This window comes from Rousettus aegyptiacus, unplaced genomic scaffold (assembly GCF_014176215.1).
Source record: "Rousettus aegyptiacus isolate mRouAeg1 unplaced genomic scaffold, mRouAeg1.p scaffold_m13_p_6, whole genome shotgun sequence".
Lineage (NCBI taxonomy): Eukaryota > Metazoa > Chordata > Mammalia > Chiroptera > Pteropodidae > Rousettus > Rousettus aegyptiacus.
Genome location: NW_023416309.1, coordinates 48,862,621 through 48,883,153, shown reverse-complemented (window position 1 = coordinate 48,883,153; position 20,533 = coordinate 48,862,621). Strand labels below are relative to the sequence as shown.

Sequence of the window (20,533 nt, the reverse complement as noted above, 5' to 3'; positions counted from 1 at the left end):
GGTAAACATACCTATGAAATGCAAGCAAAGTTTCCATTATTGTCTCTAGAGGCCTATAAACAACATACCAGTACAATACCTGTTGTAAACAATCAATCTGCTGTTCATTTGAAATATCATGTGAGTTATTCCATGACTCCGCTAATCGTGGTTTTCTATCATGAAAGTGCTCTTTGGCTCTGCTGCCTCTTAACCCAAACACGACTGAACTGTTTATATCACATGCCAATGCTTGACATTTATTGGGATTTTTTTCTTTTACATAGAACATCTCATTTAACTCCAACGGTTTTGCAGGATAAGAATTATGATTCCTTAATTTTAAAAAGAGGAAGCTGAAATTTAGAAAGAGAAAAATAACTTGCTCAAAGTCACGCAGCTAGTGTGTGACCAACAGAAATCAAACTCTGGCTTGTCTCGACTCCAAAGCCTGCCTGTGCTCTTCTATACACTATGCTGTGTTGAGTCCCGGGCTGGGACCCATTGGCTTGGACTCTTGGCCTGTGTGACACAGTATAGGTTGCCAACTCCCTGGGCCTTTTAATTTCATTGCTGTCCCTTCGTCAAAGAGTTCAAAGTACCCATTCAACTCTGATTATGATTATCCCCTTGAAGCAAAGCCAGTGACTTATCAACATGCAGGCCGTCTCACTGCATGTTGTAGGTTCATTTTATGTGGAGAGTGAATAAGCCTTTGCCATTGTCATTAGGGAAGGAGTGACATCAACTACATCACTGCGGGGCATCCTTGGTACCTCTTCTCTGGAACAAGGAATCCGAGAAAAGCCAGGAGAAAGCTCGAGTTCCATCCTTCTTCTGGAGTTTCCCATTATGAGAAACAAAATGATCTTGGCCATTTAAATTGTTCGTTTTGTTCAGATGGGAATCCTTTTGACTGAAAGATGCTGTGATTTAAACATTAGGAATTGGCCCAGCGATAGAGATGGGGGCAGAGGGAGGGAAGGGGAGTTTGGAAGGAGAGAAAGGAGAAAAGATTAATAAAAAAAAAAAAAAAAGGAAGAAAGGATAGAACTCAGCACAGCATAGTATTTTCAAGCATGGAATCATTCTTGCTGGGTTTGTTATTGTGCTCTGTGATCTTGGAGAACTCACTGAACTCACTGAAACTCTCTATGTCTCAGTTTCCTCAGCTTTAAAATGGGAATGATAATAGTACCTACTTGACAGAATTATTAAGAGGATCGAAAGAGTAGATATTTATAAAGAACTTAGAACAGTGCCTTGGCACATAGTAAGCACTTTATAAGTGTTAAATAAATCAAGGGCATTCTATCAGTAATTTACAAATGTGTTTGTGACAAGTCCACTTCTAATTTTATTAGAAGACTCTGAAGACTCTCCAAAGTACTTTACATAATGACAATGTGGGTGTCTATTTATTCCTTCTAAGTTATACCGGAATAGAGGCCACAAGAGGCTCAGAAATCATTTAAGGGAGAACTTGTAATAAACATCATGATGGAGTTGAAACCCACCAGATCTAGAGCCAGGCACCAAGTTCATGCTTGTGGTCTGCTTCAACTTGCTGGCAGACCTTACATTTGTCCTCTTTCTCCCTCTGAGGGGGTGGGGGTGACTGGATGACCTCCATGTACCCACCTGGCTTAATAGTCTCATAATAAGACCATCTTAATCGATTTGGCAGTTACCCTTTTACAAAGTATTTGCACAGTATCTCTTTCCGCTTGCACAGAAACCTTGTGAGGGAGGCAGAGCAGATACTATTTCCCCTGTTTTATAACCAAGAAGAGAAGTCAGCTGATCGAAGTTCCTAGGTAAGTTACGAGGTAAGTTATTACTGAGGGTAATGGGAGCTGAAGCTCACTGGAAAGCTCTGGAAGCTAGTGGACAACACCAACCTGTTATTCCAACCAGGGGCGAGGGAGCTGGGGTGTTCATAGACCAGCTCCTGCCAATCATCAGAGGGACATTCTATTCTGGTACTTCTGGCCTGTTGTGCATGCAGCAAAGTGGACTCAGGAGGCTAGAAGGACCTAGAGGTACCTGTGGGCACTGGCACTCGTGAGTAGGCCAGGGCACTGAAGTGCTTAGCTTCAGGGAGAAAGGGTGGCCGCCACCAGCATCTGCTACAGTTTCCTTTGGGCAGATGCTCTTGTCATATTTACCTGCAAATAGGTCTGTGAAACGTAATTTTTTTAGTTGGGCACATGGTTATTTTCACCTCGATCAGTGTTTGAATTCAGGAAGTAGAGACATAAGGATGTAGGCTAAATAATGGTCCCCCCAAAGATGTCCACGTCCTAATCCTTGGAACCTGTGAATATGTCACCTTGCATAGCAAAAGGGACTTTGCAGGTGTGAGTAAACTAAGGATATTAAAATGAGGAGATTATCCTGGCTCATCTGAGTGGGCCTGATGTAATCACAGGGATCCTTATAAGAGGAAGAAGGCAGGAGGTCAGAGGAGAGAGAAGATGATATGCTACTAGCTGTGAAGATGGAGGAAGGACCGAAGAAATGCGGGGAGCCTCTAGGAGTTGGAAAAAGCGAGGAAATAGATTTGGAGGCTGAAGCCTCCAAAAGGAACATAGCCGAGCCGTGCCTCGATTTTATATGTCTGACCTCCAGAACTCTAAGAGAATAAATTAGTGCTAAGCAACGAAATTTGTGGCAACTGTTACAGCAGCGAGTGGAAACTAATACAGAGAGAATGGCTGATGGATGGGTTAAAGTAAAGGGGTTGCCATAGATGTCAAACAACTTGTACGAGACGGAAATCTTACATTTTACCATTTTCTCCTCTCCCCGCTCAAATCTCTTCACTGTCTCAGGAAACAGCACCATTTCATCTGCCTGCTTAGCCATACACCTAAGAGTCATCTCGATTTCCAGCCCTTTCTCACAATCCCACTTCGAACCCGTCAGCAAATCCTGCTGGCTCTACCTTCAACATAAAGCCGACATCTGACCACTTCCTATGACTCCAACTTGCCATCACCGCTCCTGGCCACTCCTGCCACAGTCTCCTAGCTGGGCTCTGGCTTCTACTCTTCCTCGCTTTAATCTGTCAGAGTATTTTTTTTTTTTACAGTAATTCATTGGATCCTATCACGTCCCTGCTCAAATCCCTCTAATGTCTTCCCACCGTATTTGAGTGAAATCCAAGGGGGTTTTCACCATGGCTGGGAGCCCTACTTGATCGGATCCTCCACCTGCCTTTTACCCTTGTATCCTGAAATATAGCACTGGCTTTCATGATGTTTCTCAAACAGGCCCAGCTGGTAGCGGCCTCAGGGCCTTTGCACTCACTGCTTGCGCCTTCTTCACACATCCACATGGCCCACTCCCTCACTCTACTCAGATGCGGGCCTTGGAGAGGCCTTTCCCTTCCCAGCCGTTTTACCTTAACTTGCCCCTCTCCCATCCCATCATTCCTGAGCTACTTATCCTGCTTTGTTGTTCTTCATAACACTTCTTTCTATATAAAATTATATTAGTTGTCTCCTCCACTAAAATATGAGGACTAAGACTGCTTTCTATATCTCTATATTTCTATACATCTACATATCTACATCTATATCTATATCTATCTATCGTATCTATCGATCTGTCATGTACTATCCATCAATCATCTATCTATCTATCTCTCTATCTCTCTCTCTCTCTATCTATCTATCTATCTATCTATCTATCATCTATCTATCTATCTAGTTATTTTCTTTTAGGCGTCTACTATGGTTAGTCAAAGACAAGTGATGGCTTCTCATGTAGGTGTGGTTTACTCAGAACACTAATTAGTGCATTTTTACATAACCACCCACACCTCCTATATCTTCATGCCTGAAAGAGAAATTGGTCTTCAGCTCCCACAAGTGCTGTCAAAACTTAGAAAAGAGATTGTGAACCAACTGTGATTTCACTGAAAGTACAAATCCTCCAACATAGCCCTTTTCAATCACAAACAGATCTTTTGCCCCCAAATGAGAGGGAGCGCTGTTCCACCGGCTATGCGGCTGTTAGGTGCTGGTTGATTAATTGTAGAACTTTCTCTTTTGGCATTCTTATCTAGCCCAGTGCTAGCACACATCCAAATCTCCTGGTTTTAAAAATAGCCATACTCATCTGTCCTGGGCGAATATATTATTTTTAAATGCAATAAAATTTAAGAAGTTCGTTTTTTCTTTTTTTAAGCAGATGGAATATATCTAGCTTTACAATTCCTTCCTCTCTTGCTTTTCTTTTTTCTCCCTTCCTCCTCTTCTTACACCCAGTTTCACTGCAGAATCAATCTATCGCTTAGGACTCTCCAAAGCTCCTAAACTGTTCAACCAACTCCTTTTGGGTTGTATTCTACCACTGGAATTGGATGGAAAGGTTTAACAACACTGACTCCTGGTCTCGCCTTCAGAGATCCTGACTTGGCCTGTTTGGGGTGATGCCTAGGCACTGGGCCTGGAATAACTCTCCAGGTGATTCTAAGGTTTAGCTGCAGTTGGGAATCATCTAGTTCCTCTCGTTAGGGTCTCTAGTACCACCCCCCTTTTGGATAAACTCCCCTGACTCCTTGGAATTTTCTATACATCTCCTTAAATTCACAAAGGCCTGGCTTTTGCTTGATGACTCAAGAGTTTTTATAATAACACCTACCCAAGGAAATGTCTCTTGACTTGGTTTTCTAGCTCTTTAGAATTTGCAAAGCCTTTTTTCACACATTATTTCTGGTGCTTCTCAACATCCCTTTGGGGTGGACATTCAGGGTCAAGAGGAGGCAGTGACAGCTGAAGCAGTGGTCTGCAGATAGGGCTGGAGTGACCAAATTGAGCAAAACAAACTAACAAACAGAAACAAAACAATGATAAAAACAAAGCAAAGCAAAGCAAAACAAAACAATCAAAGCTGAAAATAACTCTGCCAAAACAGAATGCTCTTTAAACTGAGCAATATTTGGGGCCTTCTTATATTAAGAAAATTGTTCTTTCTGAAGTTTCTATTTAACTGGGCACCACGTATTGTATGCGACAGCTCTACACTCGGTGCCCACGCCTCTTTCGAAACTTAGACTTGTGTCTGTCATTCTCTTGCCGTCCTAAGATCTCCCAGTAACGGGACAGCTTCAGCTCCTGCCCACGTACTTCCCCTCCATTACCTGAGTAGCCATTATCCTCAGAAAGAGCCTCTTCTGTATATTAGAATCTTCTTGCACTTCCTTTTTCCTCCCTTCCTTGGTGGCATGGATTATTTATTAGATCAGGCTGGTTGAAAAACACAGTCAAACACTTGTTCGGTACCTTCGGTGTGCCAGCACTCATTATGTCATTTATTTTTCACAAGACCCCTTGGGCGTAGGTACCATATCCTAGGAACCTACATAGGATTCTTTCCATTGTGAGATGGAGAAGCAGAGGTTTAGACAGCTTGAGAGATTTCCTGAGATCCTACAAGTTGGAAGCCCCAAAGCTGGGATTCGAATGGGGCTGTCTGACTACAGAGCCTTTGCTCTTAACTAGCATGCTGGGAAACAAGATGGCGCTAAGAGCCTTGGGGCTTTGCTATTCAAGTTCTCCAGCTTGTTCGAGTTAGCTTTCTGAAGCTCCTGGGATTTGGAATGGCCATTGTAGGTGGCCTGGAAGATTGAAAGTGTTGACAATATAACAATCCATAAGATGCATATGCATTTTTGGAAACATTATTTTTAACCCTGAAAAAAAAAAAAAAAAGAAGTGCCACCCACAAGGCTCTTGAAGAACGACTTCAGCAGCCATTGCCAGTCAAGTAAACACCAAATCGACCCAGGGACAATGTTCTTTAAATACATTTGCTGAGGCTAAGGGGCAAATAGTTTATGTTGATTCTGGAGAACCGGTCACACATATAATGTGTCAAAGAAGGTTTTTTTTCAAGTGTTCCATATCTTTTTTGGTATAAGCTGCCCTTGTGCTTTAGCAGTCTGTAAATATTTGTGCAATTAATATGTGCTGGCAAATGTCTCAAGAGGAAAGCAGACTTCTAATACCAAGCAAAACTGCAATTAGTAACACAAAAGAAAAAGACTTTGTCTCTTTCATCTCAGTGCTTAAAAAACTGTCAGCGCTTAGTACAGCTGGAAGCTTCAGGAAAGATAATTTGTGAAAGCCGATTTTCCTAAGCTTTTGAGTTGGTCCTATACTTGAGTATAAAAAACATTCACTTGAGAATTATGTTTTTTTCCTTCCCTACATAACAGCGATCTAGTGAATATTAATTATGAAAGGTGTTTGTAGAGAAAGAAAGGTTCCTTTAAAAATGTCGGCAACGTTGTTAAAGGGAGCATTTTGCATTGTTTTATCAACAAGGTACTAGAGGAGAAGAGAAATATGAGTGGCTCTTCTTGTCTAGAAACAAGTGCCTTAGTGATTAGAGAGGAAAAGGAAAGTACTGTGCCTGCTGACATCAGCTGAAGAAACCCGTGCATCTGAAGAAACCGGTGCATCTGAAGAAGCCGGTGCATCTGAAGAAGCCAGTGCATCTGGACCCATTCGTGGCAAGCTGCCTGCTGGTCCTTTCCATCCTTATACTTCACAGACTTCCTCGAAAGTTGCCCTGGGCTTGACACTCCTATTCAGACTCTGGAAGTTTCTGAGCAAAATTTCTCTAGTGCTGAGCACATTTGTGCCTTGCATCCTTCATCATTAAAACTGGGGGTAAGATGGCTAATCAAGTCTTATGGACCGAGTGTTTGTGTTCCCCACACAATTCATGTTGAAATTCTAATCCCCAATGGAATGGTATTAGGGAGTGAGGCCTTTGGGAGATGACTAGTTCATGAGGGTGGAACCCTCCTGAATAGGATTAGTGCCCTTATAAAAGGGACCCCAGAGAGCTCCCTCATCCTTTCTGCCATGAGAGGACACAACAAAAAGATGAAGTCTAAGATTCAGGATACAGACTCTTGCCAGACACCAAATCTACCAACACCTTGATCTTGGACTTCTCAGCCTCCAGGACTGTGAGAAATAAACATTTGTTGTTTAAGCCATCTAGTCCGTGGTAATTTGTTATAGCAGCCCAGACTGATTAAGACTTGGGGTCTGTGAGTAGCCAATGCATTGCTGGCCCTTTGGTAGTCTTTTACAGCTGTTTAATTAATTCGCACTTAGCTCACACTCATGCTGATGTGCAAGGGAGCCCCATGATATCAGTATAAAGCATGTTGTTCTAGGACCACCTACATCGGAATCTTCAGGTAGGTTTGTTAAATGTGTAGATTACTGGCCTTTGCCCCAGAAATACTGAATTACAACGGGGTGAGGCGGGGCACGGGAATCTGCTTCAATAGATCCTCCAGGATTCTCAGGCACTCTCAAGCCTGAGTTTTACCAGAGTAAAAGAACCATCTTCTATCTACTGACCTTCCTTTCCTTTTCTTTGCTGCCTCCTCTTGGGAGGCTGAAATCAAAGAGGACTCAATATTTTCTCTGGGAACCCTTTTCTGAAACTCCAGGCAGAGGGATCCCCACTCATCTGTGTTCCAGAGTAATGTACACATAACTGCATGACAGCCACTGTTGTACTAGAGTAATATGTTTACCTCCTCTGGGAACAGCAACATTTCTTGGCCCTCTTTAAAGCCCCACCCCAACACAACACCTGGCACTTAGTAGGTACATAAATCCACCCTTGGTGTTATCCCTGCATTTCTGAGAGGCCTTGCTTTGAAAGGCATAGACTATAAACCATCCTTGAAGCAGAAAAAGTGAGTGGAGGGGTTCAGTGAAGCTTCTTCTATTCTTGCCTTTTCCATAAGCTTCATGTTATCATCATCATCATCATCAATATCATCGTCATTATCATCATCATCTTTGATGCCTACATCTTGAGTATTTTACGCTGGGTATTGTGCTCTGCACTTCACATACGTTATCTCCTTAAACTTCACAATGTTGCTAACCTCATATGTTGACGGGGAAACTGAAGAATCAACTAAGGTTTACATGGTATTAAATGGTCAAGTGGAAGGCAGACCCAAAGTTCTAAGTACTAATGGTTAAAACACCTCTGCTATCTCTAGATCCTGAAATAAAAGTTTGAGGCTCTGCTGACTGAGGTATGCCTTAAACAACTTAAACTGGAACTAGCAGTTTAGACCAAACCTATCAGACTGTTTATACTTCCCTCTCTTTCCCAAATCTTTCCTCAAACTCATGCCATCAACTTGATTCAGACCATCAAAGCTTAAGAAATGCCTAGGCTTGTATATCTGAAACCATAATCCCGTGCGCCTTCCAAATTTAAACCCTTTGGCATAGTTTGGCTTCGTATGCTTAAAACAAATGTATTAGAAAATTGTAGTACCATAAATATTTATAGTGCCATGTAAAATCAAAAGTGACATCAAAGCCAACTCATCATATTTGGTTTTTGTTTTCAAATGTTGATCATGTACTTTTAGTGGGTTATTCATGCTTGAAGCCGCAAGCTAATGAGTTTCCTTGGCCACGTCAGTACTGTGGTGGTGGCTGGAGCCTTCCAAGTGCGTTCTTGGTGTGTTTGTGTTAATGATTTATGAATCAAAAAGAGTTACTTGCCATTTGATCCAAAACAAAGTCCTGAGGTCTATCAAAAGGGTGATCTATAGACTGAAGGCCCACGGGCAGGGAGAGAAAATAATCGTGTGTCCACTGGGCTCAAGGGATAGGTGAAAAGAGACAAACTTTGTGGCTTCAATGCATAACCACTCCTGCCGCCAATGAAAACATGAAAAGAATGGCTCGCTTAATCCTGTTCTGTTTATGAAGACATTTTAAAGGCTGCAATTCACATTCTCAGACGCTTTGAGAACATAAAAACAATCCTATTATATCGCTCAGCAGAAGGCTCATTTAAAATGGAGGATATGGTAAGTATACCATGTAAACGAAGGACATCACTTGGTTTTACAAGAGGATTTGCTCAAGGTTAAGAGATGCTTCAAGATATGTCTCCTGTGAAAGCTCCAAACTATGTATGTTCTTTCGCTAATTCTTTCTAGGCATCAACTTGATCAGCTCTATGTCCAGGGTGGAAGGGAGAGAAAAATGTATAAACAAGTGATTCTTACCCTCCAGACTGAGAAGTGTAATGTGGACATGGACGCTCTGGGGATCTGGTTAACATGCAGATTCGTGAGTAGGTCCTGGCAAGGTGGGGGGGGGGGGTAACCTGAGAGTCTGCATTTCTGCCTAGCTCCCAGGGGATGCCATTATCACTGTGCACACCTGGGGTTGCAAGATAATGTTTACAAGGCAAACAGCATGAAAGAGCCCTCCGATCTGCATATCTTCGATCCGAATATTAAGAATCACATTCCTTCAGAAATTAGTGATACCCGGGCTAATGCTATGGGTCTCCCCTTGCCTCGTGATGTAGGTGAATTGCTGGCCAGATATCTGCTGCAAAGGGCCTGAAAGGTCAAAGTGAGATGGAAGGGTGTGCTCCTGGGAGCTCAAAAGGCAATCTTTCGTGACTAGAGTAGCTGGACAAAAGATTTCAGGGGACACACTGCAAGTCTGGACAAAATAAAGGACTTGCCAATCAGTGTCTGGGACCTGTTAGTGGGCATCATTTTGTTTCTCACAGAGAGGCTCTGGTTCCCTTAACGTTGTAAACCACTCAAACACACTGAACCCTAGCATTTTATTTTGAGGCCTATTTTGGGCAACTTATAAACCTAATAGGCTTGATGGTTTACAGAAACTTGCTTAGAGATGCTTGTTGATTCTTGATTCGTAATCGCCACTTAAATTATGAACATTTGGAATATTTTAGATGGCAAGAAACCAAGGACAAGTCTAATAAACTGGCCTTAAATTCGTTTTCCTTTCGAAAGATACTTTTATACCATCCGGTTTTGTTGCCAAACTGACAAATGGCAGCCCATCACAGTTTTATAAGTTGATTAACCCTTTGTGTGAAGTTTCAGCTTCCTATGTGATTACATTTTGTTTCCCTAGTGTTCTAGCTTCAAAAGAAATGTTAATTACATTTTGTGTTGAGGTCGAGTCTTATCCTGTTTTTTCATTTTCCACTGCCATAAAACACTTCAAAAGGAAAGCAAATTAAACAGATTAGGAATTAGGCAACCAATTTTAATCAACGAATATGAACAGTTGTTTGTTAACCAGTTTTCGGGCAGCCTAAAATAGTCATTTATCAAGAATTCAAAAAATAACAAAACATTTTTATTGCAAAAAATTTTGCCATAAACTTTCCCTCACTTAGAGAATTAGAGTTAACAAAAAATTTGCTTGGAATAAGGCTTAGAATCTGAAAACGTTCCAGGTATACCTCAAAGCTAAAACAGATTATTTTGCACATAGTGGGCAATACGTAGATTATCTGACAACTAAATGAAGAAGGGATTGAATGGAGGGAATGCTGAACATCAGGGAATGATGACTTCTATTCACATTATGGGCAGGCTTACATCATCTTCTTGTTCCTCCCTAACTCACTCTCTCGCTTTACTCTTGTAATTCCCAGGGTCCTTGTCAGCGGGCTTCCAGGTAGGGCTGGAAGAGTAAGGCACTGGAAGAAGAAGTGAAGACAGAGTATTTCTCCATGTCAGAGTCGGCTGGTGTTACCCCATCTCAGGCAGCGGCTTTGTCCCTGCCACGGCTCCATTTTTTCTAACTCCTCCGTGGTCCTAGCCCCCACCATGGTCCCAACGACTGTGGAGGACCTCAGGGAACCACCCTCCTCACAGCCCTAGGTGTTAAAGTTTTCGTTTATTTGGCTTTGGCTTCTCTCTTATTACCTATGTGAGTCAATTTCCTCTATTAGATTCCCTCTATTGAAACACTTTAGAATAGTTTCCGTTTTCCTGACTGGATCCTGACTGATACGTATGAGCATTGTTAAATTATTTTCCCCTCTAACTTATCTGGGAATTACGGCCTGAGAATCGGCCCTAAGCCACTGAAAAATCCCTCAAACCACACTTCATACCCATTTTCTGCAATAGAGGAGAATGACTGCCCCCTTGCTTGTGTTTTGTCAAGCATTAGGACTCTCTTTGCCAGGTGCGAATGTGACTCTGTCTACCAGCATCAGCACCAATCACAGTGGACACAGCCACAAGTCATCTGCAGAGGTCATTTTTGTTGTATGTACTGTGACAAGGAGGAAAAAATACAATCATAAGAGAAAATGACGAAGTCATCAAAGAGATAACATTGTAAAAAAAAAAAAAAAAAAGTCTCTGAAGATTCAGAGAACATAAGACAGCACCAGGAATTTCTTTCCCCTTGAATCGATAAATTTTCCTGAAATTAAAATCCTTTAGAATTTCTGGATATGTCAAGAGCGTTAAAAAAAAAAAAAAAAAAATCTGATTCATCGATAAACAATCCAGTGCTTTTCGGCTACCATGCACCCCCTGGAACGGTTATTTGCGGAAGTAGAGTTCCTTGGTGAGCATGGTGACCACACACGGGATCTGCTTCTTCTCGTGGAAATGCGGGTCATCGGACTGAGACTCGAAGTGCCTGGCCACCCTGCCGTTCACTCTGGTGAGGATCTGCAAGATCTCCAGGCTCTTCCCGTGTTCGTTCAGGATGGAGCAGAGGGCTTGCACAAACCAGGAGCCACTTCCTGGGTTCCTCCATGAGTAATAGCCTTCAACAGGGGAGGAAAGAGAAGATCAAATCAGCTGACTCGGCCACAGCTCCACTCAATACTAAGAATGAACTTTTTGGGGCTTTCGCCCATGCTTTTCTGAAATTATTTCACTCTCTTCAGCACACAAGTCCCTAATGAGGATTATGCTGGTGTGCTCGGAGAGAAAACATCTTAGATTTACACAGGGTTGCATGAAAATGAGCTCAATAAATGTTTTGGGGTTTCAGCATGGATATATGTCAGATACCTAAGTGAGTGTGAGACAAGGTGGCGCATGGAGCTTTCCAAAGGCAACGCTGGGGAATCTCTCCATAACTATGGGACTCATCACCCTTTGGGGTGACTGCTACTTTCTAATCCAAGCTTTGAGAGGGAAGTTTGCAGGGGACCACAAAGAAGTTTGAGATGCATTGCTGCTGGTAAGGAAGAACTGGAGGCTGGTTCCCGCTGGAGAAAAATACAGAAGCAAGAGCTGGCTGACAAACTGGCCTTAGGGGCGGAGCCAGGAGAGCCCGCTGCCCTGGGAGGGCCAGCACCCTGGCATGAGGGATGTGTTTCTCACGGACCACACATCGTCCACGGTGGAGGAAGCTGGCTCTCGGTTTGCCCTGGGTCCTGGCCAACAGGGTTTCTTAAAGGGGCAACGAGACCTCAGCAAAGAAGAGGCTGGACAAGCACCCTGGAGGGTGGCCAGCCCTGGAGGAAGAAATCACAGTGCACAACAAGGGCCAAGGAGGAGTGGGACCCTGGTCACCTGGGAACTCATAAAAATGCCCAAGAGGAAAGTACCAGTTTTAACCAACTCAATTCCAGCGCACAGGGACCTAGGTGACCACGGCACTTAATTTGCCTCCTTCCCTCTCTGCTTCCCTCTCCTCTTTGACCTCGGGAGGATTTAAAAAGAGATCTGGCAAGTGAGGGAGGCTGTGAGGAAACTGCAGGGTCAAGTCCTGGCCCCTCAGCGCCCTGGCCGGGCAGCAGGGCTGATCTGGAACTGGGAGAAACATACAGCAAGTCAGGTTTGGGGTTTTAGTATCTATCTCAGACTGGACAACCTGGTTATAGTATGGGGACTGTTCGTGACGTTAAAAGTGACCACGATATCGTCTAACATCTTAGCACGAGCAGCATGGCTAAGGATCCGCTGGTGTTTTCAGCTAGGGGGAAGGAAGATCCTACTGTCCCCATGCCCCAGTTTAAAAGGACAACGCGAAACGTAAAGTTGTATTTGGTTTACACGATGAGGCATCCTTCTTCCTCCCACTGCCAATTGGTCACATGGTTTGATGAGATTTGGGGCATCATATTATCATTTACAACAATCAGTTCCCCTGGGTTTGTGTTCTCTAATCCCTGTCCTATGTGGTCTCTGAGGTAACTATTCTAACAGGCAAATCTCATCCTGTGGCTCTCGTCCCTAAAATAGTTGCCTTGCGCTCTGCACCAGGGGAAGTTCAGGCTGCTTAGCACAGCGCACAGGGCCCACCACGATGGGGCTCCCTGCCTACTCGTCCAGGTTTAAACCGTGCCAGTGCTGTGTCCGACCTTGCGCTGTAATCCCTCTCTCTCTGCCATGTGAGGACACAGTGAGGTCACGGCCGTCTACAAACCATGAAGAAGCCCCTCATCAGAAACCAAGCTGGCCAGTGCCTTGATCTGGAACCTCTCAGCCTCCAGAACTGTGAGAAATAATTTTCTGGTGTTTAAGCCCCGCCCCAGTCTGTGTTTCTTTTCTTATAGCAGCCGGAGCCGACTAGCACACCAACTCAAGTCCAGCCTGGTGAGTTGTGCCTGTGCCCTGGGCAGCTGACCTCTTGGTATGCTGCCTGGTAAGCCATCTCCCTTCCCACTGTTGTTGGAGTTACAGCAGCTCATTTTTAGAAAAGCCTCTCTCGACCGCCTCCTGAGAGTCCACCCTTCTTCCTTACCTACCCCAGACCCTGCTCAGGGCCCCTATACCCTACCACTGGGTCTGTTCAAATAGATCCCCCCATGATACCACCTCCCTCTGAAGACCAGGAAGACCAAATTATTTCCTTACACCTTAAAACTTGTGAAGTAATCACTCTCACAAAATCCCATCTGTAGATCCTGCCAGAGATGATTTTCCAAATATGCTAACCTATTTACTACAACCAACACCTTTGTATCAAGTACTTGACAGGCTGCTACTACAGCTGGGAGAATTCTACTTGAGTGATGGTTTTTATCCCGAAGGAAGGCCTTTCATTGAACTGACTCAGGCAAGCACAGAGCTTGATGAATAATGATCAGGCCCGCTCATTACTGGCGCTTCCTGGTACCTGTTTATAGCCTGCAGCGGAAAAGAATCTGGTCTTAGCTATTGCTCTATTATATACCAAAATCTCTACATGACCCTGAACACAACACCTAAGCTCACCCAAGCTTTTTCTTTTTTTTTTTTCCTTCATCTGTAAAATCAGGACAGCAATAACACCTTTTCCTAACTATCTACAGTTATTATAGGGATGATATAGAGGTAAAAGACATTCTGTAAATTTAAATATAAAAAGGCTTGTTCTTATAATTACCAATGATACTGGTAATAATAAATGAGAGAATTCTACCTTCTTGGAGAGAAAAGTAAATAGATCCCTGGATGGCCCCCAGAGATGACCATGCTCTAACCTAGAAAACTGTGTCACCTGACATGGCAAAAGGGACTTTGCAGATGTGATTGAGGTTACGGAAAAGAGATAAGGAGACCAGCCTGAATTACCTAGGTGGGCCCGATCTAATCACAGGAGTCCTTAAAAGAGGAGACCCTTTTCCAGCAGAGAGTGAGATGTGCAGATGGAGAAGGGTCAGAGAGACGTGAGGTTGCTGGCTCTGAAGCTGGAGGAAGGGGGCCATGAGCAAAGAAATGCAGGAGGCTCTAACATGCCAGAAAAAGCAAGGACGTGGATTTTCATGCTTAGAGCGTCCAGGAAGAATGCCGCCCTGCCAGCCCAATTTGGAATTCTGGCCCCCAGACCCGTACAATCACACACTTGTGTGTGTTCAGTCAGCCACTATGTTTGCGGTAATTTATCACTCACTGCTGCATTCTGATGGTAGAAATGGCGTGATCCAGTTAGCAGATGACAGATTTGATACCTGGAACTGTGGAATAGGCGAAGAGAAAGTCGGCCTCCACTGGGATCTTGTATCGGGGATTGGCATCTGTGTCATTGATAGGACCTGAGTCGGCCTGGATCCCGTCATCAAGCTCTGTCCCCCGGCATGCCTAAATGTCAAAGCAGACGTCACTCCATGGAGTTGGGAACAGAAATGTATGTGCTGTTCACTGCTGTGTCCCAGTGCCTGGAACTGTGCTTGGCATATGTTAGGGGCTTGACGGTAATCTGATGAATAGACCAAACGAATGAATGCTGAATTGAATTCGTCAGCTAAGCCAGTAATGTCTTAAAAAAAAAAAAAAAACACCTTCATGATCTGCGATCCGAAGCAAATACAGACGCCGGGCATTTAGAGGTAGAAAACAAAACCCAAATTTGCACAGCCCAGCTGAAACGGCACATGGATTTGTAAAAATGATGCAATCCAAGTCACTCTGTGATCTTTTCCACGTGTACTGGCTTTGAAAGGGGATTACCTGAATGAAGAAGAGTTTGGGTTTCTCTAAAAGCGTCTTGCATCTGTCCCCCCTAAAATGGACCGTCAAGTCCTTTATTGCTGTCACACCGTCTGTTCCATAAATTAAGTTTTCTTCTCCGTGGCTTAATAAGATGCAGGCGAAGCAGGCTGCATTTTTGTGGTCTTCTTCAGAGGCTGCAAGTAAGGGGTTTGAACACTGAAAAGTTAAAACGTAAGTCCCATGGAACCTCAGGAGTCCTTAAAAGAGGACAGACCCTTCTGGAGAGAAGGATCAGTGGAGAGCGATTAGAGAAAAGGAATTCTAGAATTCTCACTCAAGTCTGAAGCCAGAATGGGGCTGCCTCATGAGGAAGTGAGCTCCACGTGTGGGAGCGGTTCGAGAAGCTGCTGGGAAACAGCCCTTTAGGGTGCTGAGGGGGCGGCCCTGCTGTTTGTTGGGTCTGTGACACTGGGCAAATTCCTTTGTCATTTGGTGTCATTTCCTTGTCTGCAAAATGGAAACCATATACTTATTAAATGAGTTAATATTTGTAAGGCAGGCCACGTAGCAAGTGTCATGCAAGTGCTTGTTAAAGAAAATAAAACACCATGCTAAGTGGAATGAGCCAGTCACTGAAAGACAAACACTTGACTATGGCTACTCAATGACGAACCTAGAGGAGCCAAGTTCACAGAGGCGGAAAGCAGGGTGGTGGCCACCAGGGTCTGGGGGAGGTAGTGAAGCAATTCTGAGGTTTATGGGGATTATTCTTCTCTACCTGCCACTAGGGAAAAGTTTACCCTTAAACTCCATTCTGGGAAGAATAACATAGATTTTTCTTTTTTTTTTAACCTCCCTCGGAATTAGCTTTTTGAAATTGAGACCATTCCGTAGATATAGAACCTATTTTTCTTGCTGTCATGTGAGCTTATTTCAACAGAGAGATCTAAGTTTCCTGAACTAGAACCCCTACCCCAAAGACAGGTATGGAGTGGGCTGGACAAAGAAAAGGCTTCCATGCTGAAATCCCTGTGTCCTGAGAAAGTGTCCTCCCAAGACCAGCTGGGACCCTGCACCTCTTGGGTGCAGGAAAAAGAGAGAGGGTGGGCACCCACCTTGTTTCAGCAGACTCTGCATCTTGGCACAAGAACAGTCATTATGGACGACCACGTCGAAACCCAGATTTTGGAAGCACTTGAAAAGGGCCTCGGCATCTTTGTCTGTTCCGTTCCGGACGCCCATACCTGTGGGCATCAAGCACCATCCACGATGAGCAATTCCTGGCTGAGCACCGTGCGCTGGTATCATCCGGTCAGGTCCCGAGTGCAGCTAAGAGCTACCTCTCAGCTCCAGTCAAGGCCAAACGGCTCCCCTCGATTCTCAGCCCTTTGCTCCAGGTCCCATATCAGCTAATGCACACGGGGCGACCTCAGACTGAAAGCTCCCGATTTCTCTGCATCCTTTTCTCCTGGACATGAGAATACCCTCTACGGAGAGGCCGTCTGCCACAGTGAATGGGCACAGCACTCTCTGTCTTAACACAAGCTGAAGAAACTGGAAGGGAACAGGTAATGTCCCAAATACCTACCTGTTGATCTGTCGAAGTTCTTGTTGTTTATTATGATGCATTTGCCCACCTTCTCAAAATTCATGTTATACTGATATGTAGACACTTGGTCTCGGGGGGTCTTGACTGGCTTCTCAGAGGCATTTTTCTTCATCTTGCTGGGGAGATATAAAGCCAGTCAGTGGCTGCGGAAGACGTTTGGACAGTAATGGCCTCTTGAATTTACTACTAGCATAAAAGGGGTGCCCAGGAAGGCTGCAAATCAGAATCCTAATGTGATACCGGAATGGCTACAATGTGTTGGTGACCATGCACAGCACCTGGAATTGTCACATATTGCTGGTGAGAGCCTACTTTGTACATCCATTGCGGAAAACTGCAGAATCGACTAAAACTGAACTTACACATATCTTATGACAGAGCAATTCCACGCTTGGGGATATACCCCGAAGTGAGCAAATGTGTTTTACCGAAAGGCAGCTCCACACACGTGCGTGGCCCCAAACCGGAAAAAGAAGTCCAAATGCCAGTTGCAGTAGAAAAGATACATTTTTAAATATTTATATAAGGCAACACTAGGTAACCATGAGAATAAACAAGCCATGACAACACAAAGCCCCACGAATGAATCTCTCACAAGTGCAGTACTGAGTGAAACAACCAATTCGCACAGAGGGAACTATAGTCAGACTGACTTATTATATACAAACATCAAGAAAACAAATACCTGGTGTTAGAAGTTGGGCGGCGGCTTTCCTGATGGTGGGAGGGTGAGCGACTGGGAGGGACATTAGGGACTTTCTCAGATGCTGGTTACGAGGGTATGTCAGTTAATGAAGAGTCATTAGTGTGTCTCCTCTTCTCAGTGGATGTTATAATTGAATTAACATTTAGAGGGGAAAAAAGGAACAGTAATTTAAAAAAGAAAAGCAGGTCCCTTCCAACCTCCAGACACTGACGTCCAGGTTACCAAAAGTCTAGCACGTAAGCACTGAGGTATTACTGAGAAAACGGAGGAAAAAAATGTCAAACGTGAGTGCAGAGAAGCCTTGCTAGTCACGCACTTGAATGTAAATTCCGTGGAAGAAGAGATTTCTAAAAGCTGTTTTGAAAAATCGTTGAATCCCCAGCACCTAGAACAATGTCTGCCACAGAAGTTGCTCAGTAAGTATTTGCTGTAAAGCACAGACCAATATTCCTCATGAAAACAGATGCAGAAATCCTTAAGAGAATATCAGCAGTCGAATTCAGCAATCTAAAAACGAAATTAAAAACCATGGCCAAGTGTGACTGATCCAAAGAATACAAGGTTGGTTTAATAGCCAAAAATCAATTAGTGTAATCCATCATACTAATAAAGGAAAAAACCATATGAACAACCTGATATATGTGGAAAAAGCATTTGACAAAATCCAATACCCTGTTGAAATAAATATGCTACATAAACTAGGATTACAATGGAACTAACTCAACCTGTAAAGGGCATTTATGAAAAACCCACAGCTAATATGATGATGAAAGACTGAATGAATGCTTTTCCTCTAAGATCAAGAATAAGCCAAATATTTCCACTCTGGCCACTTCTATTAAATGCTGTACAAGAGTTCTAGTCAGGGGAGTTAGGTTAAAAAATGCGTTGGATGAATGAATGAATGAATGAGTAAATGCAGTCTTATTTCCTCATTTTTCAGATATGAAAATTGAGGTCCACAGAGAGGCAGAAGGTTGTCCAAGATCACCTAGCTAGTGACTGGCAAAGTGAGACCATCACCTAGACCCCAGACTTCCACGTGAGCCAGAGTTCCAGAGCCCTATGCCCTTGAAGAGTTGTTAAAATGATTCATCCGCCATTCTCTCCAAGCTCTCATCAGAAGTTGGAAGTGAAGTTAAAGCGAAAACTCAGCTTGCTACTTGACAACTGTGGATCCAAAGGTATTTCACTCTGAGTTTTCATTGAACCTTATCTGTTAGGGTTTCTCAGAATCTCTGAAAGGACATGGCCTTCCTTTTGCCCCCCTCCTACCCTGGTCCAGGTTATAGATTTTCTCTGAATCATGAAATTTCAGATTCCTTATTGCTATTTTTCAACTTCAGACAGGACTCTAGCCTCCACTTTTATACGGCCAGATTTCTTCCACGATATTTTTAAAATAAAAATACCCTGAATCTGGCCTCCTAAGTTCTCCCTCTTTGTTTGCTGTCTGTTGACAGGGGCGATGCCAGTTCCTCTTCGTGCCACTTCCTCCAGAGACGCAGCACAAAGAACACTGGACTTGGGGTCAGAGGTCTGTATTCATCCACTTGTGTGACCTAGGTCAGTGAGTATCTGCCTTTCACAGAGCATCGACTTCCTCTCCTAGGAGATAGAGCCTCTGTAAATGTCACAAAATTAGATGAGGGGACTCGGTAGGAGCAGGTACCCCCGTGGAGCCTTCTCCCCTCCCAGGCCTCTGCTAACGCTCCAAGGAGTTGAATGCCACCAGAGAGAGTTTCTGCACTGTTCAGGGACATGCCATGTGGGAAGGAGTAGGATTTACTTACTTCCTTATTGCTTCTCTGTTGGTGATGCCTACTGACATTGTCCTTGGCTCACTTTAAAATATCTGTGCACAGACTTTCGGATAAATGCAGAATCTTTGGTCTTCAATTGACGCCTCTAAGGTAGGCGGAGGGGGCATAATCGTCCCCATTTTATAGATCATAACAACAGCAATTAACATTTGTTAGTGCTTACTGTGTGCTGGGATCTTGTTAAACTCTCACCTGCATTCTCTCATTGACTCTGGACAGGTCTTCAAGTCATTTAAAGCCGCCATTTAGGGATCCTAATGAGGGCAGTTCATGCACTACAGCCCCTTCAGAGATAAAATTCTACCTCTAGCTTCTGCAGTAAAGACCATTTTATAACAACCTGTACAACGATATCTGAGCAATAAACAAACTGTGATGTTTTCAAGCTGCTGTTAGCCCATCCTCAATGATGAGCAAAACGAAGCCAGTGAGCAAGCATCCTTTATATGAAAAACAGGATTGGATATAAGTCACATGAAAAAAAAAAAAAAAAAAGGACTCTGCTATCAGAAAAGAATTTGGAAAATTAACTTTTTTTTTTTTTAAAGGAACATCATAGGGGAATAAAGATATATACACTTAAAGAAAATACTTTCCATGGTTATCAAAGTACCTTAAAATTGAATATTAAATGTGCTTGGAAAATATCTCTCAAAAAGGAGGTAAGAAAAATTTCCCTTACTTATCGTGCCCCTAACTTGAACTCTTAATTTTCAAAATGAACTTAAGAATTGCTTCCTCTTTCTGGATTTGAGTGAGTCAATATTTTTATTTCTAAGCAAAATAGCTTTTCATTAAAATCTGGTATTCCTAGACCACATAAGTCTACAAGAAAGGGATTATCAATTTGCTCCCATTGAATTCATCCTCGTAAGAGGCACTGGCCTTGGGAAAATCCCACCTGTGGCTTAACTTTGGGGGAACAAACCCGATGATTACTTAAAGCATGAACCTGGAGAGACAAAAGAAAGGAGGAAATGACCATCAAGAAGGCATCGGACAAAAAAACCCCGGGGAAGAAAACGAGTGGACTGAAGTCCATTCACGCAGGTGATTCAGAGTCCAAGGGATCAGCCTGCCGCCCAACAGTGAGGCTTTGGGGCTCCTTCTGGGGATTATGTCTTTCACTTCCTTCTCCCTTTGAGACTCGCGTGAGAGCAGTGCCATTACTGCCGTTTTGC

General features: G+C 43.6%; 1 protein-coding gene across 5 annotated transcripts in view; it reads right to left on the bottom strand.

The window, feature by feature from the left end:
* Positions 1-10,064: 10,064 nt before the first annotated feature.
* Positions 10,065-20,533, bottom strand: part of CASP7 (caspase 7) — a 29,290-nt gene continuing 18,821 nt past the window's right edge. For all 5 annotated transcript variants that reach the window (XM_016146355.2, XM_016146354.2, XM_016146356.2 and 2 more), the window contains 5 exons: positions 16,803-16,939; positions 16,330-16,458; positions 15,233-15,408; positions 14,734-14,863; positions 10,065-11,613 (listed from right to left, as the gene is read on the bottom strand). In XM_016146355.2, coding sequence (XP_016001841.2) covers positions 11,384-11,613; positions 14,734-14,863; positions 15,233-15,408; positions 16,330-16,458; positions 16,803-16,939 — 802 coding nt within the window. In that variant the 3' untranslated portion in view covers positions 10,065-11,383. The remainder of the gene's footprint in view (positions 11,614-14,733; positions 14,864-15,232; positions 15,409-16,329; positions 16,459-16,802; positions 16,940-20,533) is intronic.